Here is a 25,917-nt window from a genome sequence, read left to right as displayed (position 1 = left end):
AATTTAAATGCATTAAACGTGAATATTTCCTGCTTAATTACCTCACACAGCCTTGCATAAACATAAACTCCATATGGCCAGGTAGTGTTAGCTCATGTCACTGATCTACTTTAGTCATAATACCAGACTGCCAGCCTTTATCTGCAGTGATCAGGCATGAGTAATGTGATAACATCATGTCCCCGCTGCTAAGCACTGCGCCTGTCCAACATGGCAGATGTTCTTTCACCCAAGAAACCACCAAATCTCATTCAGATAATCCTTTGTTCAGTGAAAATCAATTTTCTTACATAATACTTTCTTTTTCAATTGAAAAAGAATCACAGGCAGTACAATGTCAATTTCTAAATCTCAAAAGAGATAAATCCCAAAAGAAATACAACAGTGTAGAACTCAAACAGGGTTTTAAACATCTCAAAGAAATGAAAGAAAGGAAAAGGAAAAGTTTGTCCTTGCATGTCGGCTCCCAAGACATCCTTTACACAAAGATCCCATGCAGGTCTATCCACAGCTCACTTTCTATATCTTTACCTTTGGTCTGAGCAGACTGCTACGGACTCTGTCCCACAGACGGGCCCCTGTACTCGGGAGTTTCCTGGGAGCGGCGTCTTCTTCTTCCTCCAGACCACTGTTGGCCTGATCCACACTTTCCTCATTGGGAGTACTCTCACTCATCCTTTCTGGCATGAGCCTCTCTCAGCTCTAAAATGTCACTTTGACTGACTGACGGCAACAAGACAAAGAAAGCAGCGCTGCTCCGATGTCACTATTTTCTAAACCACTCCACTAACAAGAGCGGCAGGTCCATCTTCTCTTAACAGGCAGCCAGTGATGACAATCTTGAGGATCTTCATGAATGCAGTACAGCTGATTCTTTACAAAACTTTCTGAGTCTTCTCCATGTCTTGGCATTGTTAGACTCCAGATCTGTCCATTCCAGTGGGAATCAGAAAGAGGGAACAAAGCTATGCAGCCTGCCAACCACGCTGCCTCAGTGTTGTTCTACTTCCCAGATGGATTTAGGGGATTAACTCCTGAGAATCCCCTCCTACCCTCATTATCAACATGCTCACGCCTGCCACTGCTCACCACGGGGAGTGCTGGCTGGCAACTTAGCATCTCAGTAGCCTAAACAGGATCCTCTTCGGCGAATTACTTATTAGTACTAGTGACCTTTGACATCATATCTGAAACATTATTTAGTATTCCTAATGAAAGCCTTCTTTTCCTTTCACACAAAGCAGGTGTCAAGGTCCTGCCTCAGCTAATACCATCTAATTCTCATGTATATGAAATGCTAATACAGGTTGTTTAGTATTATTTGTTATATAATCCTGATGTTTTTTTAAAATATAATAATCATGGGTCTTCCAGCTTTCACAGCTAAAATAATTTCAATCGATATTCATTATACTGCTTTTCCTTAAACCACAAGCTCATTCAGTCAGTTTGAAGTAAAAACAGTCTCTATATCACTGATGTAGACACCAACAACACAGGCTAACATAACATCACAGGTAATGAAAGTGCTTTAAAGACCTGATCCCTTCCTTGAGCTGTTGGCTCCTGAAGAACACTATCAGACTGAGGATGCCAGCACACACATGCTCGTTTTCTCTAAGACTCCACAGTGTTTTGACCCACCTGTCCAGCAGGGAAATCCCTTCACTGGCTGATCAAAGGGTGCTTTGTGTCTTTCTCTCTCTCCCGCTGTCATACTCTGGAGCAGTGCCAATGGCTACATTTGGTCAACTCAAAGTCTAATCCGCCCTCTGTCACAACACTCTATCAAGGGTCAAGCTGAAGTGACCCACCAGTAACCTCATGGCTCACTTCTTTTTCAGCAGCAAAAAGTGTCCCACAGGGCAGGATTAACCAGTAAAAAAAGGTCCTGTGGTCAGCGGTGCAGATAAGTCACCACTGTGGAGCTACCAGAATCAATAGAGGGAGAAAGTTCACTTCACATAGGCAAGAACTGTTTTTTCCTATAAATACCAGTGGAACCATATAGATCTGGGGTCATACTGAGTCTGTAAATATTTATTTTTATTATCTTTTTCTGTGAGGGTGTCACATGGGAAACAGTATGATGTATAATAGATTCAGTGTTCTCCAGGAAATTGACACATATTTATTGCCAGAATGTTGAAAAAGTTGCAATTAAGTGTTTAAAAGTGAATGCAATTGACTTTTCAGCGACTGGCAGTAAATGAGTAGTTGTTAATTTAGGGAAATTTTCTAATTCACTTTCTTGCCAAGAGTTAGATGAGAAGATATCAATCTTCTCATCTAACTTTCATCGAGAAAGTGACTGTAAATGGTCAATTAACTGTAAATGGTCCCCGCAGTACAGAGAGTATCCTGATCGCAATTTTTAATATCCATTTTTATACTTTCTTTATACTCATGAAAGAAAATGTACCAAATATCAATTTATGATATGTGTTTGTGTTAAAAAATAAGCTTTCAAATATCAGTATTACTCAGGCTCTAATTGGCAAACACACACAATGAAAATCATCAAACTGCGCTAAACTGTACCCATCAGACTTTCCAAATATTTTCTTAAACAGAAAGGGATGATTTGCTGAATGAAGGCTTTTGACGCAGGTGTGCCTCATTTGTCCTTACCTTTATCTGTCCTTTGGCCATGATCTTGTCTGTGATCTCTCCATCTTCTTTGCTTTGCCTGGTTTTGTTGCAACACTTCTCATAGCAGAGCAGCCTCAGAGTTTGAGAGCCCTCCAGTTCAATCTCAAACTCCTAGCATGGAAACAGAGCAAAGGTATGTTATTGTAGGTTTCAGCCCGGTGCACAACATTGTATTCCTGGGAACAGTTTCCCTCGCATCCTTGGCCTTTTTACAAAACTGCTGGGATTCAATTTCATAGGGGAAAATGGTCTTTTATTGAGCTTCTTAAAGACACACACACCAGTGGATACTGACTGTGGGCAGCATCTTAATTATTCAGTTTCTCCACTCAGAGATGCACACTAACCTCGTTCCAGTTGGGCTCTGTAGAGTCTCTGTACACACGTGTTTTGGCTTTGTTGACAAAGTAGCCAAAGGAGTCCACCTCCAGAGAGCAGTAAAGGTCTAGTGGACACAAGCATAAGTGGTTGAGCAACAGGTGAATCAAAATTAAACTAAAAACCAAGGACACTATGACATCATAGTTGGTTGAGACATGTTCAGATGGGGTACTGTATAAAGCGGCTGCCTGCCACGACTTTCACTCTGGTGTCATTACTGCTGTGCTGCGACTGTCTCATTAAATTAACAAATAACAACAGGAGTGGACTCCCCCCTGGTTGAAACATGCCAGTTATTATTGTTTGTCATAAGATTAAAAAGTGGAGTGTAAGCAGGCAGTGATTTGAGAAGCCAAAGACATATTTGAGGCGGCTTGTACACAGTGTTCCTGACTAATCCCACTTGTTCCCCTGCAGCTGCCCTCCCAGCTGACAGCCGCGCAGAGAGAGAGAGAGAGAGAGAGAGAGTGAGAGTGGAGCGGGCACAACAGACTCTGACACGGAGCATGATGTGACACCATGTGCAACCTCTAGAGTTATCTCAAGTATGATTTCTAGTCAAAAACAGTAGAAGAAGCCACTTACTCAAGCTCTGTTTGAGCCCCGATGCAGAGTGGACAATGACGTTCAGGAAGCCATACAAACCAGAAGATTCATCATCTGTGGACGAAAGAGTTCAGATTATACAGGTTCAGATAAAAATACAAAACTGTAGATTAATTAAACTCTTAAATATATGATACAACATGAACCTTACCTTCTTTATTCATGGTCATTGGGATAGTGTGAACAGTCTGGAGCTTCACACATGAGTTAGTGAGCATCTGCAGCTCCACAGAAGTCAGAGAGAAGCTTTTAAAACCTGCAGGACACAGTCAAGGTAAATGCAAGTCACACAAAAATGACACTATAGCTTTTATGATAATACTGCCATCATATTTTATAATAGCACAAAGCAAACTCACACTTCTTCTGCTGCTCACGAATAATCTCCCTCCACTCTGCACGCTCATAGTCAGAGGAGATTAGAAATGTGAAGCCCTGAAAGACATTAGGAGATATATTTGATTATGGGCACATTCTGTAATTTCATGGTCAACAGCAGAGGGCAGCAGAAACCTAAATGAGTTGTACTTTGCATAAAACATTCAAAAAGGTAAAATCTGTCATCCATATAAACACATGTGACCCACCTTGCCGTTTCTGTTGGCAACTCTGAACGCCATGTTGGGTGACATGAGGAGCAGCAGAGACTCCTGCTCTGATAACTTCTTCCTCAATCGCTCAATCACCTTGGGTCCTTTGGTGGTTCTCTTAAGACAAACAGTAACAGGGTTAATACTGTCTAGATCACTTTGTGATCTCGTGCTAATTTTTAGGTTCCTCATTTTATTTTAGTTTATGTTCAGACTTTGGTATGAAGCCATCATTGCAGTTCCTTAGTGATGCAGTTCCTACACATCACTAATAAACTAATATATGTTAAATATTGTTATGTTTTCCTTGTATTTTGTGTTTCTGTGGGTGTGTGTCTCCTCACCTTCTCTCTTTGGATCTCGTTCTTGATCTGGGAGATTTTGATCTTCATGGCATCGATCTCCTCGTCCTGGACCAGAGGGATGGGGGTGGATTCACAATCCTCGATGGTCTGGAAGGTCAGGTCAGCAAGTGGGATGTACCACTTACAGTCATACTGTTGCCCTTTCCTATTGGAGGACAAGATGCACATATTAGGACATTATTTGTTTTGTTTTCTAATTTCCCTCTCCAGATATTTGTCATGATGTCCTGCTGTTTCACCATAATTGTTTGTTGGAACAACAGAGGCAAGATTAACCACAAGCCTGCAACCCCCCCCCCAAAAAAATAATAGAGACATAAAAGAATAGCAAACTATAAGCACTAGTTGGTCACATTGAAAAACCACAAGTCTACTTTGAGCAAAGCGGAATTTATGTCAACAAGCTGAATGTCTGCCTGGGCGGAGTGACTTTACATTCCCCAACAGCACAGAGACATGAACCATTTTCCAGGTCATACGCCTGTATCTCTAATGTCCGGCTGGACGCTGACCCGCACTCACCCTGCAGCCTGCTTCTTCAGCTTGGTACAGAGCAGCAGGTCGGTGAAGAGGAAGACGTGACGGAGTTTCCTGGAACCTTCAACCAGCTCCACCATAAAGCGATCCCTCAGAAGCTGACGGTTCTGCCAACAGGAAACCAGAAATCACATCATTACAAAAGCAAATACTGTAGCTGCAATACCGAGAACTGCTAAAATTACAGTATAAAATCTAATAATAACATTTAAATTGATGCCTAAAATAACAATTAGTTTAAAATAAATCATGATTTTGTGCTGACGCCTGTAATTACAGTGTTGCTGTGAGGATAAATACTTCCCACTCTCATTGCAGAAGTAAACAAAATAAACCAGTAAATCATTTATCATGTGACCAAATCAATGACTGTATACAATATGTTCCCTTTAACCACCAGTGGAGCTCACATGGAAGTAATGATGCATTCACACTCATTTTCAGCCTCTGGTGATCTGAGTCTTTTCTGTGATGGATCTTAATTTCAGCGCTGTTAGTCGGGTAAGAGTCAGATGTGATGACACAAGCTCTTTCTGCAGCAGTGTGCATCGAATGTGCCCTCTGCCTTTTGACCCACTGGTGGAATCTGTTTACAGTGACACTGCCCATGTGAGACTTCACCACACCACCCCGACTATAGAATGACAAAAACAAGGAAATCCCTGCAGCGTGGCTTTCCTATGCTTTTTTCTGCACACTGCGCTTCAGACAGCTGATTGGTTACAGGCGTGTCTGCGAGGCACTCAAACATGTCCAGTGCCTGTCCTGGTTTCAAAAAGAGGTGACAGGATTACATCCGCTTATTGTTTTCTGACACAAACATGACCACAACTGCTCAATAATCCAATGGAAAAACAAGAGCTGTTAACTGCCCTCACTGACACTGGAATCTGCTTTGTTTTTTATAAGTGCACTGTAATGAGACATTAAGCACCGAGGCGTGCACAAGAGGTGAAGCTGAACAAACCAGTGGCTTTAAATGCTAGTGGTGATTACAGGTGTTCATGGTGTAAAACATCAACAATGGGTGCAAATTTAGTGGAGAGCTGATCACGTACAACAACAAATTCGTATTTTAAACTTTGATTGTTATCTGTCAATCTCATTTGTGGGAATTCAAATTTCCAAGAAAATATACAAAAGAATGTTCTTTGATTTAATATCCCACCCTGGTGGGCAGGGCCAGTTCCCAGAAAAAAGAGAGGAAGTTCTTGGTTAGGTCATCTGAATCAGAGCCCTGAGATGCGTGCTATAGGGGGGGACATTGGGGTCAGGAAGCACGGGTAAGTCTGTACACACCCAGTGCAAAAGGCTGGTTAGACAGTTGATAAGACGTGCTGTGGGTCATTTCTGGGAAGCAGAGTTGACAGGCCGGCAGGGAAGGATGGGAGTGAGCTCAGAGGTAATCGACAAGTTTTCCTGGTTTGCGACACCGAGCCCCTTTCCTCCAGTGTTTGCACTGCTTTGTCACGAGCTTCCTCTACGCTCCACTTCCTTCCCGACTCCTGCAGACAGGCTGAGATGACTCAGCAGCAACATGACTCACACTCCGGTTTTATTGCAGTTTCCAGACACTATTGCTCTAAGCTTTTACTGTCAACAGTCAAAATATGACGGAAACTACAAGGGAAGATATGATCCTGAATTCCACAAAGCTGCTGTCTGAGAGAGAAAGTGTTCAAAAATATCTTCAGTGTGTTCATTTTTGTGACAAAATGTAAATCTTAAGTCAATATAATCAAGTGTCCTGTCAATCAAGAACTTTAGTTACATATTAAGCCACAACATGAGACCCAATTCCCTGTTTAATTTTTAACCACACTAGCCATGCATCCCTATGAATGGCAATGCCCGTCTGTCAGTGGGTCCACCACTTTAGTCCTGAGTGAAATATCAGCCCAGAGGATGAATCCTACTGACTTTGGTGATTGGTGACTCTTCTTTTAGCATGACCAGCAGGTAGAAATGTTCCCTTATCCAGTGAAATATCTAAACATCTACTACTGGACTGGCATACAATTTTAAACAGACATTTATGGTATCTAGACAATGAATCCAAATGATGGCGACTCCCTGACTTTTCCTCTAGTTCCTTCATGAGGCCAGAAAACAAGCTCAATTCTCCTAAAAGCTGTCTGAATAACAAAATCATGTTGTGCCCAAGAGTTACTATAGCAGAGCACAAAAATGTCTGGAAGAAAGTGAAGCCAAATATAAAAGCACATAAAAGCAGGAACGGGATTCAGTGTGGTGGTGCTAGGCCTCGCTGTTTGTGCCACCACACCATTCAAACCACTGAATTTCTTCTTGGCAAAGGGAACAAGTTCTCCACAAAAGGAACAAGTTGTACTTCTCCTCTAATGTTAGTGAACCCAAAATAATGACTACAAAAACATAGGCTGAATTCAATCTAATTCAATTGTCACAACACACATGTTGGTGAATAACCAGCAAATCCTGTGTTTGATATCAACTTTATGTCTCACTACAAGGACTTGTAAACCAAAAAAATGCACCAGCTGGCAGTTTGGGAACTTGATTGATTTATTTAAGACAAACTTTATGGGCGTCAGGTGCTCTGTAGCCCTGAGCACATTTTGAAGTTATTTGAAAGAAGTGGATTTATCCAGCTAGGGTCACAAAGTTATTAGTGACCCCGAGGTGATGCAGTCACTCAGCCTGCCACACTGACCTCTCCCTTCTTAACCGTCATGGACTGCCTGCGTGGGGTGATCTCTTCGTTAATACTGGACAAGAAATTCTGGGAGATGCGCAGGGCGTCCTGTAACAGCGGATAGTCTGGGTGGCTGGAGGGCGTGTGCTTTAGTAAGTCCTAAAATAGAAAAAAATGATGACAAATTGAATCCCCAATGAAAACACTCTACATGCAGACAAGATGAGGCTCAATATTATTATTATTAGGCAGATCGACTTACATGCAGAACAAGCGTGCTCCGCGTCACTCTGTCCACAGGTTTGTAGAGAAGAGCTGTGGAGGAGGAAGAGTCAGATCAACAGGCCTAGTCACAGCTCAACTACTTATAGCAATATTGATTAACGTGGAGGCTGGCCATTCATTTCACTCAGTACTCACTTTCCAGTGAATTTTTAGCCAATTGGTCTTTGCAGTCCTTTGTGCTTTTGACCTTAAGATTCTGGCAGGAAGATAACACAAGAGGGAATGGTGAGAAAAAAATACCCTCTTTAAATCCGAGCAACTGCCCCACAGTGCAATTAAAACAATCAACACCACTGTAAAGAGCCGCGCGGCTCTTTGCGCTGTGAAGACTGATGAAACTGCCCTGTCATCACTTGTCCCGGGCAGCTGTACAACATCAAACACTCGCCTGCTGCAGTCCCGCTGTGCGTAGCGTGATTACATACCTCAGATATCTCTGCAAACTGTGCGTTTGCCTGGCAGCACTTGTCTGCCGTCTCCACAGCAACCTTATAGTTATCCACGAAGGCCCGGTACACTCCGAGCTGGCTGGCCTATAGGGCACGAGTAGAGTACAGATTAGATTTATTCTGTAATAGAAGATAGATTTTGTTCCATGATTGCCACTGGGTATGTTGTTGTGTCGGTGCATGTTGTGCTCAGGCGTGACTTGCCATAATAGTGATACAGAAAGAATTCATGCAACTGGGTGTGATTCAGTATTCGCTCACGTGTCTTCGCATAAATCCATGCATGTACTGTATGTGTTTTCCATCTTTTACAAAGAGCAAACACTGAGGTAGCTCTTATTCAGCGACCTCCTATGGAGCGTTTTGTTCACTTTTACTGCCTGTCATGTGGTGAAGCAAGGCTTTTATCTGGCCGGGAGATGACTCCAGGCAGTCTACTCACATGTGCGCTGAAAGATTCACTGAGCATTATTAACAGCCAAAGAAACCCACCTTTTTCCACTGAAAGTCTCCCCTCTTTAAAAATCATTGATGATCAAGGCATGACATTTCAGGAGTGCTATAATTAGTTTCTGAAAGTTACTGACTTGATGAATGGTGGTCTGTTTGATCAGAAACCATCATTTAATGCAGCGAGGTTCCGTGCCATTTGATGTTTGATCTTCTTATTCAAAGGAGAATTTAAATCAACTGAATAAACAGATGTACCTCACTTAGCTATCATTAAAAGTCACTTTACTGATATGCTCAAAAATGATGAACATACTATTTGTAACAATACAGCTGCACATTGCAACTTTTTATGTGGTAATTTAACACTCATACTGCAGTTAAACACGTGTTTTGTGTTACAGTCAAACAAGTGTTGCAACATTTCACTCATATCAGTCCATCAGATGCTTAGTTCTTGGTGCTGCTCCCAGACCTCCTTGTTTACTTTGTTGGCTAACTGTTATCTGCTAAGTTCAGGTTAGTCCGAAAGAAGCAGAAAAACAGGTTTTTGTTGAGTAACCTCAACAACTTGACGTGACATGTTTTCCTTAAGCTTTACATATTCACCTTAAGCTTTACAAAACCTAAATTAATATCAGCGTACCAGTTTCTGGAAGAGGTCACCCACACACTGCTGGTGGCTCCAGTCCTGGACTCGGGGCAGCAGAGCATCATAGAAGTCTTTGTGGATCTCATGGAGCTCTGGCACCTTGAAGAAGATTGTTTCTATCTGTTGGATGGTCAGCATCGGTTGGGAGGTTGTGGCTGCGGCCCTCAGAGGCTTCATGGGCTTTATAAACAAGCATAGTAGCAAACATTTACTGCATGAAAAATATTCAAAAAGCCCTAAAGACTCATCTTCAGAATTCAAATCAATTGTTATAAAACAATAGAAAACCTGACAGTGTCTTCATAGAAAAGATTTTGTCACAAACTACACGAGAGTCAAATGACAGTTATTTAGGTTTTATGAGATCTGCTGAAACAAGCTAAATTGCATTGTATCAAAACAACAGTCTCACCCCATTAGAAGATTATTTAACTTTTAAAAAAAAAGAACAGTATTTGTGTGCACATGTAACAAGTAAAAGCCAGCCTCACTCTCACTGAGCAGTGGTAACTGGGACCACAAGTAGTGATTACAGGATCAAGCTAAATGCTAAAATGTAGTAAGAGTAGCACTCGCAGAGAGGAGCCACAAAGTAATTGAACTGACTTGGTAATGTCAGTAACTTACACAGCCATATCTGTCAAAAGTTTGATAACATCAGCTAACATTCGCTAACATAAGCTAGTAAGTGGCTGAAACCACAAAACCCAGAGTGTTTTAAATTGAGTATTGGATATACTTTCTCACATATGAACTCGACTTTTCATTTGTAAGAGGAACAATGTGTTATTTCTTGTTTCAAAAAGTCATATACAGCAGTCTCACTTGATACGGAGTCTAGTGGTAGGAGTAGCAGTTTCTAAAGTGATGCTTGATTTAGGTGATGTTGCTGAAACAAGCTTGACTGCATTGGAAACTACAAAGTGTGTGATGTATTGCTAATGAATTCACCTTCTCATTTGTAAGAGGAAGAAGTTAGTTAGTTTTATAGTCTTGCTCTAAAAAGGAATACATACAACACTCAGCGACAGCATTTCAAAGAAAATAAACCTGAAAATGCTAGCTGTATCAGCAGTCAATGTTGTAAACTAATTTCAAACATCAACATCTTGTTTGGTCTACACTAAGGGTTGCAACCGACTCAGAAACATTGTGTGTGTCATAAGTTACACATACAATCAAAAGTGCCTCCAGGTGGCTGAGATAGGTCTCCTCACTGGCCAGGATTCCTGACAGAACCCACTTTCTCATCTCCAGCCCCTTTTCCTGATCCAGCTCCACCTGGTACAAAGATGATGGAGAGAGAACACTATTGGCAAACATAAAGGGAACACATTCTCAGATACACCCAGGCTCATGTTGACAGGTATGTAAGCTGTAAATGGGTTTGATGTTTAATAAACCGCCCACACACCTCTGCAAACCCCTGGCTACAGATATTGTTGTTGTGGGATTAAGGATGGACCAGATTTGATTAAACTCTGTAGGAGTTTAAGATTCCAAGGGGCCTCTGCCAGAGACTCCTAGCATCTTAAGGAAGACAAATGTGTTTCTAGGTCAGGAGTTGTTATTCCATACAGGTCAAAGGCATCAGTCATCCTGATGCGGGCTATCATGTCAGTAAGAAGACTACGCCAAACTCTGCCATTATATTAGCTAGATTAAAAAAAGCTGTATGGTGAGTGAGCCCCTCCACCCTCCACCATAGTTTAGACTTTGAAGATCACTAAGTGTACACATCAGAGAGTAAGAATACCACAGATAGGACAGGAACAGAGCAGAGGGGGAGGGGAGCTGAGTCTCTTTTTAACATCTGTTTGCCCACAGTGTGTTTGCTGAGCATGTATGGTCTACGCCCTGCTTCATACTAAAAAGCATTCCCATCTGGGTGCTGTATGATGCACTCTGTGTATTTCATTGTTGGCCTCTGGATGCTTCAGCTATTTGACTGCCTTGCTGAAGGGCACTTTTTCTTATTTGCTCTCCCTGCCCACATTTGATTTCCTAGGAGAATTAAGACCATAAAAAGTCTAGTCAAATTGACCTCTTTAAAAGTTCTAGCATTTGTTATTGGCATAATTAAGTGACAGAGGGAACTGGTTTTACAATATTAATTCTAAAAAAATTGTCTAATCACTAAAAAATCAGGACCACGGCTGAGAAGACTGGCCGCACAATGGCATTAATCATGAAGGGAAAGCTGTTTTTCTGGTGTTAACAACAACAAAAATACAAATTTTAGAATACCAAAGTGTCTCCAGCATGTTTATCACTTTTATGCAGATTATGTGGAGTAGATTTGCAATATCTTTATATAACAGGAAGCACAGGGTTCTAGGAAATGTTAAAGTATTTTTGTAAAACACTGACAAAGACTGTCATGGGACTAAAGTGAGAAGTCTTGTAAACTTTAGTGCAATTTATTTAAAATAATTACATTAAGGGATAAAATGTAACTTGGTTTTTATTAAATAATGATCTGAAATTACCTTATAGGCTTTAACAAGCAATCTTCCTTAGATTTATAAAATAAAGAAGAAAGTCGGGATTGACTTGTTACTTTAATACAAAGTATTAAAAGAAACAATGTCAGAGAGGACAGCAGAGGACAATGAACTGGCCAGTGCACAGCACAGCCAGTGAAAGACGAAGGAGAGAGCAGCAGCACTGCGAGCTGAGCTACACAGTTAACGTGTCAGACTGTGGTGGGAGTTGACCGAGTAACATTACCGACAGCGTGGACTCCAGGGAGCCAGACGACTGGGTGTCTCGGCTGCACCGGCTCTTGGAACGTAGCCGCGGCGAGGAGGAAGGAGATCCAGTGAAGGATAAAGGGTCGTGGCGGGGCTGGTGCTCTTCTGAATGCTCCAGGTCATAACCATATGACGAAGGGGCCTCATTGTAGGGAGCCTCTGTGAGAAACAGTCAAACAAAGGACAAGGGATCACATGGTGTCATTAAGATATTAAATCATGTAGTAAATGCAAAGCGTCATCATGGGGAATGTTGCAAACTGTCACATTAGTTTCTGTTGGTAATCTAATACTCAATCAAGATCGAATAGCAGGTCAAATGATTAACTTCTTAACCTACAGTTTCCCCTTTTCTCACTTTAGTAGTGAGGATATTAAAATCATTGTGTCAGTGTCAGACAGTGTGGACTATACACATATTCTGTATCAGCATGTTCCACTTCTCCATTAAAGCTACTGTATATGATGTTTACCCTGAGCGAAAAATTCAAACCTAAGATTCAGTGTTTTTCATGGCAACATTGTGCGACTTTTTATACTAATTTCCACAAAAACAGTATTTGGTATCTTTGGAAACTTTAGGATCTCTATTAGACAATCTGAGGCTGTACATTTTGACTTTATAATGACTGACACACAAGATCGGTCAAGTTTAAGAGGTTAAAGTGGGTAGTACTAACAAAGCTATTCAGAAACTGGTATAAGAAGGTTTCAAGATGCCACAGTGTTTTCATGAACTGCTTTGGGATTATGCATCAGTAAATCACAATATCAACTAAAATGATGACCTTAAACCTGCACCTATCAATATTTGTTATTTTAACCGTGGATGAAATGACTGTGTAATATGTAAAAGGAATTACTCATACTGAAGTATCCACAGAAAATTATCACCCAACTCTGCAGTCCTTCTCAGCCACACTGAGTATTTTAGTGTCTTTCAGTTCATTGTTTTTGTTTTACAACTTTTCGCAACTTTACTATTTTAGTTCACTCTCACCGCTCTGATCAGCAGTGTTTCCAGCAAGAGCCGACAGCTGTTTTCAGTGAATATGCTATGATACCAACTGTGTGCTCCCTGCCCAGCACCAAATGGCAGACAAAGTTAGTGACTAGCTGCTGAACACAAAGCAGCATTTAGCAGCTAAAGAACCAGACATTTCCATCAGGAGTTTGTCGAAAACCAAAACAGAGCTAAAAGTAGACTGAATATTGGACTTATATTAATTGGGTGGCTAGAAACACAAGTCCAAATACATGCTTAAGTCCTGTGTCTGCTACATATAGTATCTAAAAAGGCAACTGTTAGCTAACATTTTTGCCACAACAACTTTATATGGTGATGATATGTAAATGTTGGATTTACAGCTTGTTCAAATGCCCCTAAAAATCTATTAATGCTGCTTAAACCTCTTAAACTCCACAAGGACACCAGCCTCTTCAGCCTACATTACTGTCTTTCAGAGGCTGTAGCAGGCTAAGTTTTAAAGCTAGAGTGAAGATTCTGGTATCATATTGGTACCATGTCATGCACGTGCTTGTCAGGAAGGGGGCTAAATAATGCTCGAAAGTTAGGCTGAATTTTGGAGAGGGAAAAACTGGTGTTGCCATTTTCAAAGGGGTCCCTTGACCTCTCACCTCAAGATATCTGAATGGAAATGGGTTCTATGGGTACCCATGAGTCTCCCCTTTACAAACATGTCCACTATGCTAATCTAATGCAGTTTGAGGCAAAAACCATGCAGTTTTTTGCATGCAGTATAAATGTGTTATTTTCACCTATTCTAAAAATGGTGTATTTGAATATTTCTGCATACTGGAGTCCCTATACAGTCTTGGAATTGCATAAATTGGGTATAATTGGATAGCTGAGACTCTTGTGGAGTCAGTGAGCCCAATTGTATTCATTTGTGATGATGTCCTCACAATAGCCATTTCAATGTAGTGAGACCATTTTTTGAAACTTGACCTCACTGTATAAAATGAGGGCCCTACCTCATTTTTACCCCAGGCCGTCCTAGTGCATTAATCCAGTCATGAATTTGTCCATTCTGTGTATGTTAAGCCTGACATTTAATAAAAAAGTCATGAAAATACAGCCTGAAAGATGACAAGCATGTCTAACAGCAGCCAATACAACCAGCATTTTCAGTAAAAAGAAAACTCTAAGCAACATTCTGTATTTTACTGCCATTTGTCTTCATATCAAATCCTATTTTAACCTTCATAAACCTGTGACCTACACAAATCTCCCACACAGCCTGTGCCAGCCACCGAAGGATGGTGCCAGGCGAGTGGATAAGCCTGGGAAATAGCAGGGGCAACACACACGCTCTGCTCATGCCAGCCTTGTTGTGCAATACTTCGGCTGAGTTTTTTCAGGATCACAGAGAACGTGAAAGGCACTGCTGTAACCAGGTATAATATTCATTTTGTGTGTCTGCTACCCACAGAGGTCTCAAAGCTCAGACAGCAGCCGAGTTCTTCCGGAAAATCAGTGAAACAGGCATGAAAAATGTTTGTCAGAAGCCTATATTCTGGTACTTGAAACCCATGTTTGACATCATGCTGGCAGTGAGCATGTGCCAGAAAGACAAGTGTAACAAGTCAAAAATACATGTTGTGCCCTGTGATTTCAAACAGCTTGGACACCCTGAAGATGAGGATCAACTTGCTCTGCACCCTGTAATAACTGTCAGCCACCCCTGACTCACCAGCACTTATCATTATTATCATCATCATTGTCGTCAAGGATGTGACAGCCGCAAGGTGCAGAGTAGCGATCTTGAGCAGCAGCAATAAACAATAAAGAAGTCTAGCAATCTGCAGCCAGGTATGTTAAGGAGAGGCTAGAAAAGTGGTTCACCTCAGCTTGAAAACAGGAAAGAGAGGATTCCGGAAACCCGGAGGCGTATAAAGCCGAGTCACCCTGGAGAGGCCTGGAAGACAGGCGCTTTGACAGGATGACATCCACAGAGGCCATGACAAAGGACTCAAACAAACACACTGAGCCCAGCAGAGAGGGAGAGAGCTGTATTGACTGCTCGGGGAAGAGACTACTGCAGGCCAAACAGCTTCAGAGCACAGGGGAATGTGAAAGGCCACTCTGTGTTCCAGTGAGATTGTACATCAGCCCCAGCACTGGATGAATAACATCCTCTCTCGGGGCAGCGGCCTCAGAGCTACAAACTATCTCCTTCAAGGGGAAAAAAAACAGTCAGAGCTTAAAAACACAAGAAGTAAGGAGGAGGATTTAAAATGCATTCTCAAGTCTTAAATACCAAACCATTTATGCCTTTTATAGGGACATTTTTAAAAGCACAGGACTTGTTTGGCTGTGGCAGTGTGAGAAAGTAGACATCACAATAGATCCTCAGTAAAAGGCGTTGTTCCAGTGATCACAAGGACCGCTACTGAGGAAGTGTCCAGGCAGTTCTGTCCGGAAAATTCAGCAATTCATCTGCTTCAGAGCGGAAACAGGCTTTCGGCACAAGGTCATCTTTTCACAAACAGCCCCCTCTCCCACTTCTAACACACACGTTCATGTACAGTCATGGCTGTCATGTTTACATGCATTCATGCATTTAAAAGCCTTTACAGAGCCTCAACACTTTCTTGTATTGTATACATTTACACATAAATGCAGATGCAATTTCCATTGTAACTCAAATGCAAGTTTATTTAACTATTTTTACACTTTTTCTTAAGGCCCTGCTCTTCTTGCTTGATTCTTCTCCACTGTTCTTCTCTGTGTCATTTGTTTTTCTTGTCTTTTGTTTGTCCTGATTGTGAAACTGTTTGTAACCTTTCTTAAAAAGGGCTGAACAAATAAACCTAAAGAGACTGCTCTTTTACAATGAAACCACAAACTACCTGCAAAACTCATGTATGGGTGGAGCTTGACCAATAAAGGATGTTTGAGGACAATACCAGTGATTTCAGATTATGTGTTGCAGCTTCTTTTTAACATAAACACAAAATAGATAAAAACCCTTAAATGTGGTTATCAAACAGTTGTGACCAAGAGACGCACTGAGTAGGAAACAGTGTCAATAATAACTACTAACAACACAACTGCAACATATATAACAAAGCAGCTTATACAACCAAACTATATTAAACTACACTAACTTATAATAAATATTAAATTGTGTGTGCACTTGGCGAGCCTGTTCTATGAACATTTAATTAATTTTTGATAGTTAAAATAGCCTATCACCGAGGACTAACTAATGATTAATTTCATTTATGTATTAACTTATGATATGATATGACTGAAAGCTCCAGAACACCTACTAAATGGACCTAGAGGTTAGATTGTTTTGTCAACTGTTATTTCCATAATGAACCAATGAAGTCAATAATGAACCAATATGTTCAAGAGGTCCTTAAAGCAGTGGTTCTCAAACTTTCTCATGTTAAGGACCCATAACCTGACACAAATTAGACCACATCCCCAGACCCCACTTTGAGAACCACTGGCTTAAAGTGCTTGGGAAAAAAATGTCTGCTGAGGAGAATCATGTGATATGATTGAAAGCTCCACAAAAGCTACAAAATGGACCTTGAGGGAGATACTGTTTTGTCATCTGTCCACTGTTTACTAGTGCTCTTTTGTTTCTGTCTGTGCAATCAAAGGTACAGGAATAAACAACCATTATTTCTGTCAACATATTGAAAACTTTTCAAAGTTTCAGAACATCTTTGGCCTTTAATAGCTCCCATTTTTTGTTACTTTCCAATACAAATATATCTATGATAAGCTAAAACTGGGTGATAACAGTCAGTGCTCCATTTGCTTACTTACTCAGTCAATTTAAGAGAAGAAATAACGCTCTATAACAGGTGACAAAGTTTTGATACTGTAAGATACACATCAGAGATCACAGTGAAGAAACAATATTATTTCCTTGTTTCCACTCTGCAGTATCTGAGTAACTGATCATTTGGCTTAACACAAAATATCACACAGTTTGAGAGTGACAAAGCAATCCTGGCACTTGTGTCCTCACTGTGCCATACCCAGCTAGCAGCAGCTTAAAATGGTTTCAACTGTGCAATAGAGCTGTAATAAATACATTCTAATGACATTACATAAGATTGCTGAGCCCAACAGCTGCGGTTGTGAGCCTTACAGAGCTGTGGATCAGAGGGAAGCAGATTTTGCTTTGGACTGTCTCTGAACTCTGTAATTCTGTGTTTTTCAAGAATTTCATTTGACTGTATTTCTACGAGCCACGGTCTCATAAATGTCAGATTACTGCAAATCATTAAAAAAACAAAGATTTTTGTTGGAATCAGCTATTAATGCACAATACACAGTGTGTTTGACTTTCCCACACTGCACTCCTGAACACGCCGCCTAAAAATAGAACTCAAGGATATATAAGGACACGGCCAAACAACTGGCTCCTAGCTCTCCCATCTCCTGGAGAATAATTAGTCATCACGAAACACTTTTCCTTCCTGCAGCATGTAAACAAGAGCCATGTTCAGAGGACCACTGTAGCAGTTTAATGCAGGGGGCATGCTGGATGTCCTATTGATGACAAAGCAAAGACACATTCAAACCCTTAATCCTAATCCATAGAGATGAACTATGCTACGATAAACAGGCAGAGGGAGTGACAGATGTGCAGCCGAGAGTTTTACAGAATCAGAGATTCACTACCACAGGAATAATCATGTGGTGTTATTTCACTGCACAGGAGACCAACGTACAGTATCCAACTTTGCCTCAGGGATCCTCTGCGTTTAAGTGAACTCAACGTTGTTCTGGAAACAACCCAAAAGAGGACTTTGAAATCAGAGACAGGCTTTGACCTATCTGGACTGGTCAAATGTACCACAAATAAAATGTCAATTCTATGTGACTAATGGGGGGAATTACCAGAAATAAACAACAAAGCGCAAACAGATCTATTGATCCAGCTCAGAAAAAGCTGGAACTAGAATAGTAGCATCCATAATTCACCATATTACCACTGGGAAAAGGCACAGCCCAGTGCACTGACTGATCACTGATCAGTGTGTTTAAATAACTCAGGGGGGTCACATTCCTGCTTGTAATGCTCTGACAAAGCAAAAAGATCAGAACCCACTCCCCATTGTGCGCATATTGACCATACACAAAGACCAGTTGGTGTAGAGAACTTGGGCCCTGTTCACACCTGGTGTTAAAATGCGTCTTGGGTGATCTGATCACAACTGGACAGCTCTAAAGTACATGTGTGGATGCACCCAAGATGCATGGAGATCACATTGAGATCCGATTGCTCAGACCACATTTAGAGGTGGTCTGGGCTGCATATGGCCACATTCTTTTAGCCGTGTGTACACAAATGTGTCCTGGGCCACATTAAAGGACCGCCTACTCAACTGAAGTCCTCTGCGTAAGTGGAAGTATGCAGTCATTCGTGCGCCAACGACATCATATCAAAGTGCAAAACAAGAAGAAGCCACAACAACAGGCAAAATAGATTCTCGTGGATGGACAGAAATTATGCAGGTCACATATTTAATTGTATATAGAGCGGAGGAGTGAGATCCGATCACAAGTGGTCCCTCGAGACACATGTGGAGACGCATTCTAATGCCAGGTGTGAACTGACATACTTAGAGCTATACACTTGTGATTGGATCACCCAAGACGCATGTTATTGTCAGGTGTGAACAAGGCCTTAGATCGCAAACTCCCAAAAATAAACACCACAAAGCAAATGTGTCGATCGATCCAGCTCAGAAAGTGCTGGAATTGAGATTAAAGCATCTATAATTTAGCACAGAGGAAAAAAAGGTACAAAGAAGGACAGCCTTTCTGTCGCCTCTCTAATGGTTATATAGATCTGGGCAGAAAAGTTGCACCTTTTCAAAAAGCAGCAGAAAATGCCAATGTGAGATGCTGTTAAAAGCTCAGCACCACTTTATGGCTCCAGCAAATGGATGCTCCTCCTGACTGTGTGGTCACTGGGGAAACAGCAGTGGCAGGGAGAGCAAATAGAGGGGAACTGGTTGAAGGACGATGGCTTATCAGATGCTGGATGTGAGTGACCCTGGCCTGTGGCCCTTGTAGTTTTCCTCACTATATGGCAAGAAGCAAAATCTAGATTGATTTATCTGTAATGCACTTCACACTGTCTCAATGATGACATTTAGGTCTTCAGACTACAAAGAGTCTACTTGAATCCCACCACTACTGAGGAGGGACTCACCACAGACCGTGTATGGATGATTAGTGAAGTGGCACTCACTTCTTCATGTTATCACCACATGGGTTGTTTTTCTTCTTCCTAACAAACAGTTTACAGCCACACTGGCTGCTCTGCTCTGAGAGGCTGTACAGGGAGGCACAGTGATGCTTTGAGATAAATGCTAATATCAGCCTGCTAACTTGGTCACAATAACAATGCTAATATGCTGATGTTTAGCAGGTGTAATGCTTACCATGTTAGCATGCTAATATCTGCTAATTAGCACTAAACACAAAGTACAGATGAGGTTGATGGGAACGTCAATTAATTTTCCAGGTAATTGGTCATAAACCAAAGTATTGGACAGAATTTTGGACCTGCAGATGCAAATGTGTGTACCACACTTCATGGAGATTAATCCGATAGTTGTCGAGATATTTCATGCAAAACCATAAATGTGAACCTCATAGTGGCTCCACAAATGAGGGGATCACCAAATTCATTAGGATTCCTCTTCTGGAGACCATGAATGTCTGTACTTTGTAATTTTGAGGCAATCCATTCCATAGTCTCCAAGCCCATCCTGAGATTACTCATGTGATGTCACTTGAGTAATTTTCTCAGAAATGACAAAGCATTCCCAGAGCCACAGGACACATTATATACAACTGTTCTCACAAGCTGTGTAGTACTCCCCAAGAGTAGTGAATTTAACCTCCTTTAACCTCGGTACTATAACTAGGGCATCTGTTATGGTGAATATAGACACTGGCTGTGTGTTTTAGCAAATCGTAAAAATGTTAGCCAACACATCATCATCACATCATGGGCCACCTGAAGTGTCTGCTGGAGCAGGAAGCCCTTTAAACCACATAACCAGTGGAGGCAGTGAGGCCCACCAGCACGTGCCTTTGATCTGTTGTAGGGCAGCCTTAAATTAGTGCCAGTCATTGAACTGTGTCAGTCAGAACTGGGCTGCCCAGCCCAGCACACCTACAAATCAGTGTATGTCGAAATAGCTGCGGGTGGTCCGGCTACTGCTTGTAATGTGCTGCATAACAGCAAGAATCAAAGTCCAATAATTGTTTCAGTCTGTGATAATAAACGGAAACAATGGAGCACATGCACACATTGGCTACACACAGATTTATTGACACATAACCAGTAGGAAGTACAGCATGTCTAATATGGCACAGTAGCTGTTTAGTTTTATTTGGTCAAAACAAATTAATTATTCTGATCTCAATACTTTGAAAAGCATATTATTCATACTGGAGTCTGGCCTCTCTTTAGCCAACACTCTCAGTAGTTTTACAGTGAACATAATCATAACTGCTGACAGTGATTATACTCATGAAACATCACAGTGACCTCCAGGTATGATCAAATATTCATTTGCATGTCTGAATATAATTAAATATTAGTGAACAGACCTCACCTGATGTGCTTTAATGTGATTGGCTCAGTCGTAATCTGCCCAGAAACATACAGCACATGTTCACATTTAACAAGTTGGTTAAAGCTAACGGTGTGTAGGCTCCACACTGAACATATCAAATAATGACAGATTTAGAAATGTATTTGATTTCTGTTGATGTCCTCTGTGTGTCTGGAGAAGCTTTGTGAAGTCTGAAAAAAAAAACCTGATGATGTCAACGAGTCATTTTTTTTAACAAAAAGTATGTGTTACAAATTGGGGATGTGGAGTTTGAGAGGATCTTGAGTGGATCTTGAGTTAATTTTTTTTTTTGTCAAGCTGTACAAACTATGGAGAAGCTTCATCTTATCTGAGAAAGTAACCACTGATGATGTCATAGTGATGTAATCAGGGTTAAATCGTCTTGGGCTTGGAGACTACTAATTTACAACAGAAAGGTTCACTTAAAAACTGGGGCTGTTGAGTTTGAAAGACATGGGCCAGGAAAAGGGGGTCTAATAAAAAGGACACTATGCATTGTGGGAAATGTAGGATCCAGTGTTTTTGGGGGACTAACCAGAACTAGGGACAAAAGTCTGGATATCTTGGCCTCTGCTGCTTCAATTTGGACCATTCTTGTTTCAATCTGTGTTCTGGAAGTTCCTCAATGTTAAAGTACATCACTAAACTTCCAAAGGACATTTATAATGGTTTACAACAACATTTTTTTTTTTTAGGAATTTAGTGTTTGCCTCTGCTTGTAATTAGGACATTGACTTTCCTCACATTGACCAGAGAGAACATTTGTCTAAAACAAACTCTGTGACACAACAAGCTCTGCGGGTCAGCCTTGTTGTGAGAGAGGTGAACTCATGCAACACTTAACATTTCATTAGCCGTTTCCCTCCACACCCCACAAGCAGCTGAGACATTCCATAAACACTTGGCCTGCCAGCCAGCAGCACAGAGGGCCCTTTGAGTGGGACCAGGGAGGGGAGCTGAGACTGCAGGACCAGAGGGGCTGAGGCCAAGCACGAGGGAGGATAACTGATCCGGGGGAGGCCTGCAGGCTCATAAACATGCCAAAGATGTTTTTTCTATTAAGGTTTATCTACAGGACAGTGTATGTTAGTATGTGAATGGAGGAGCTAATTGGAAGATCCAACATGAACAGTCCTGCATAGTTTCTAAACAAGTGATTTTGTTCTGTTTTCTGATAGGGAGGAACAAAAAGGCTATTCATGGCTTTTACTGTGAGAGCAGCTGGCCTGGTGTAGTGATGGCCTGCCAGCTTTTGACCACTTTACCCCGTACACTGCACAGAAGAACAGGTGTCTTACTTACACACACACACACACACACACACACACACACACTTGGCTGCCCTCGAGAGCTGCCAGCACTTCCTCTTGTAGGCTTACATTTACTCTAGGAAAGGGAGAGGCTGAATTCTTTAGCTTCCTTGACCACTAAACCTCATGTTGATATCCAGGTACAATGATAGGCCTGTCTGGGCTTCCTTATGGGACCTCAAATATTCATGAGTCTGCAATTAGCAAAGAGTGTGGACCAGTTCTGTCTCCTGCTGAGGCAGCAAGGAGTGCCAACCTCTGGACTGAGGCCAAGACATTCAGACAGACTTCATCACCTTTCAGACAGACACTTTCTATTAATGTCACAACCATCCCAAACAGACCTGTCTACCTACAGAAAGTGTGCCATACCCTGGCTGAGGCAGGCTCTGCTTAATGCATCCTAAAACATAATCTGCTGATTTTTGCAGAGGGATTATGATTAAGGTAATGGGAGATTTATTATTTCCCTTTTGGCCGACCTTCTCCTCTATGTCCTCTCACTGTAATACATTAACCAAGAGACAGTATACACACCGGACCCCTCTCCAGCCACAACAGAAAGCTGTTGCCACAGGCATGTCAGTGTCATGATGATAATTAATTATGGCAAAATAGACCCATCAGAGAGCTGGCCTCCTTAAAGACCCACAGCTAATCAGCAGCTCTATTCACAGCCAGGCTTGACAATTGGCCTAGATAACCAGAAACAAGGAGACAACACTCATTCTTCTATTCATAGAAAAAAGCCCCTTGAGATGTGTCAGTTTTAGACTGGCCATTTCACTAGGATTACATGGAGCCATGCAGCAGAGTAGTGGCAATACAATTACGGGTTTGTTTGTGGTGGTTAGTAGGTGTTTCTAATGGTAAGTCAGTCATTTTTCCCAGGCACAGACAGACTGCCACCATGCCAGACATTAAACCCTCACACACGACAGCAGCTGGGACCACGTCAATTCTGTCCACTGAAGCACTCACATATCCCATGACAGGTTGCAGAACACAAATATACACCAAATCCAAGAGTTCAGAAAGTCCAATTTAGGTATAACCTCTGACATAGAGTGTGTATTGTACTGTACTTCTTATGAAGCTTTGTATAATAGTTACACAATGCTCAGCTAACTGGAGCACAAAGTTTTTATACAACAGAGTTGAGATTAAGTTAGCTTTATTAGGACCATTTAATAGATTGTAGTGAATGACGCAGTGCTGTATGATGAATGCAAAAAAAAACAAACAAAAAACCTTTCCAACTACTCCCTAAAAGTCACTAACCACAATAAAGAGCAGTTTATTGCAAAAACTTGCCTCAAACCAACTCCCTGCCTGAGGCCTAATCCAGCAACGTGCACAGTAATGTTATTGCAACATCAGAAAATAAATCCAGACTTCTGGTAATCCACAAATCAAGGTCCACATGAAACAGCTGCGCCTTTATGTCAGCAACAAGTCTCCTCTGGACAAAAGCTACACTTCAGGCTCGGCAACATGGTGTTTTCTCACAGTATGTGTCAAACAGGATGATGTACATTCAAGCTATAAATAAGACATAAACGCTTCAACATTGTGTAGCAGAAACAGGCACAGAAGAGTCAGCAAACACACTCAGAAATGTCTGTTTCACAGCATCTATCTAAAGTTTGCAAATGTGCAATGATTCCAATTCCTCCATTGTGTAACTTTGTGTATTTTTGTTCAGTGAACTCTATAAAATCCACAAGAATATGATCTATAAGACGCTGTACTGTACCATTTCATTGCACTGCATTCAGACAGTCAGCATTCTCTGTGAAAACCACAATTCAGTGGAATCTGACGATGTGAAGAGCTGCAGCTCCATCAGTACGTTTAAAACCAAATTTAAAAGTCTGTTAAAAGCTACTCAGCTCTGTGACCACTGACTCTACTTTACATCTCTTGTTCTTCTCATGTACACAAAGAATCTTGCTTTTAATTTGTCAAGCATACATTTGTCATTTCTAGTTGACATTGATTGTGTGTGTGTGTGTGTGTGTGTTTGATTTGCTACTGTATGTAACTCTGACCTGCCGAAGGGACTGCAGATGAAATTGAGCTGTAGGCTAACTCTGGTACAGTATTACAGTACATCAAATGGTAACATTTATGTTTAAAACTATACATGACCCCCTACAATTAAAGCAGATAAATAAATAAATAGTCTCGCTTAAAGAGGGGAACACTGATTTTACACAAAAAGGTCTGTTTACACTCACAGGAAGTACTATTCAGCCTGTGAAAACAGCTGTGCAATGAGCGTGAAAGTTCAGTCTTGAATTTGGAAACAGTAATTTTACAAATACAAAATCTTCACAGTCTTCACATCAGTGGTCTTCATCAGTCTTCATCTCCATGTCAACTGAGCAAACTACTGAGATGCATCTGGAAGCTCCAGAAAAAGCTAGTAAGTGGACCTTGCATTAACATGTCTTACTGAGAATAATCCCCCCTGGATGATGTCATAGTGATGTTTTGGGCTTAGAGACTACAAATTTATAACGGATTTAATAACAGAAAACCTGCATTACAGAATGGGGGCATGACTTTGAAAGACATGGGCATTTAGTGGGCATCGCACAAGTGAAAGCAGAGTTTTCCTTTAGTTTTTTTCTGTGGCATGTTGCAAATTCATTCATTTGCACAATTTGTGATGCATTTGCTCTTCATTATTTTTCCCCACTATGAATAGAAGCAGCAGCTTTGAGCATAAAAAAAAACACCGAAAAACTGACCAAAAAAACTGCTGTACTGAGTGACAAATGGCACAGTGGAATAACACAGACCCAGATCGAATGGATTTGGACATTTCAGTCATCCGAGCAGCGTGCTAGCTTACACTTCATGCTGATCACACACAGAATATCTGCTTGTTTGTCACATGCTTTGTGTCAAAGAGCTTTGGACTGGATCACCTTATATAACAACACACTATTCTGCACATCTGCTTAATCTGACCCACACAGTGGATAACACTTTTTTTTTGGGGGGGGGGGGGGGGGGGGGGGGTAGAAGCAGACAATTTCCAGCTGCAATCCTAATACAGGCTCTGTATCCCAATCCCTTTTTGCTGAACATTTGGCCTCAACTCTGCTGCGTTACAAACTGGCAACAATACGTGTCCTTGTGTGTCCTTCACTTTGACAAACGTTCTCGCAAAGAAACACTCGCTCCCGCTTCTTCTTCTGTCCTTGGCATTACCAAGTTGCCTAGACCACTCTCCTTATCCCACTTAGCATTGTTATATTGTTAACATGTCAATACTCTTTCACAATGAGTGATTCTCCTATTGTGCTCACACATAACAACAGGAAACACTGATGGCAGGCGTTTCGATTGGAAGCCGCGTGACACACATTAAGCCCCTCGATCCTCTTTTTTGAGTGAGTTGTCAGGGCTTTTTCCGTAACAAAGAGCCTCCCTAAATTTATCACGCTAGACAAACCCCTTTAAGTTAATTACTTGGCACCAAGGACAACAACACTGATGTGAGCTGACACGAAAACACTCAGGGTGGACAGGGCCGAGCGACTGGGAAGCCTG

The 25,917-nt window shown here is 41.4% G+C and overlaps 1 protein-coding gene across 2 annotated transcripts in view; it reads right to left on the bottom strand.

Moving 5' to 3' along the window:
- The window catches only part of si:dkey-91m11.5 (PH_BCR_vertebrate and RhoGAP_Bcr domain-containing protein), a 33,434-nt gene that overhangs the window by 3,915 nt on the left and 3,602 nt on the right, over positions 1-25,917 (bottom strand). Inside the window, exons 2-16 of one of the 2 annotated variants that reach the window (XM_044364409.1) lie at positions 12,372-12,553; positions 10,818-10,922; positions 9,636-9,821; positions 8,516-8,623; positions 8,226-8,286; positions 8,068-8,120; positions 7,824-7,964; positions 5,117-5,238; positions 4,574-4,739; positions 4,227-4,346; positions 3,999-4,074; positions 3,791-3,895; positions 3,619-3,693; positions 3,000-3,097; positions 2,632-2,763 (exon numbers count right to left, since the gene is read on the bottom strand). In XM_044364409.1, the coding sequence (XP_044220344.1) occupies positions 2,632-2,763; positions 3,000-3,097; positions 3,619-3,693; positions 3,791-3,895; positions 3,999-4,074; positions 4,227-4,346; positions 4,574-4,739; positions 5,117-5,238; positions 7,824-7,964; positions 8,068-8,120; positions 8,226-8,286; positions 8,516-8,623; positions 9,636-9,821; positions 10,818-10,922; positions 12,372-12,553 (1,730 nt within the window). Of the gene's footprint in view, positions 1-531; positions 2,608-2,631; positions 2,764-2,999; positions 3,098-3,618; positions 3,694-3,790; positions 3,896-3,998; positions 4,075-4,226; positions 4,347-4,573; positions 4,740-5,116; positions 5,239-7,823; positions 7,965-8,067; positions 8,121-8,225; positions 8,287-8,515; positions 8,624-9,635; positions 9,822-10,817; positions 10,923-12,371; positions 12,554-25,917 lie in introns of those variants that run through there. The other variant, XM_044364420.1, reaches the window with a different exon arrangement.

This window comes from Thunnus albacares, chromosome 2 (genome assembly GCF_914725855.1).
Source record: "Thunnus albacares chromosome 2, fThuAlb1.1, whole genome shotgun sequence".
Classification (NCBI taxonomy): Eukaryota; Metazoa; Chordata; class Actinopteri; order Scombriformes; family Scombridae; genus Thunnus; species Thunnus albacares.
This window is presented reverse-complemented; position numbering and strand designations above follow the sequence as displayed.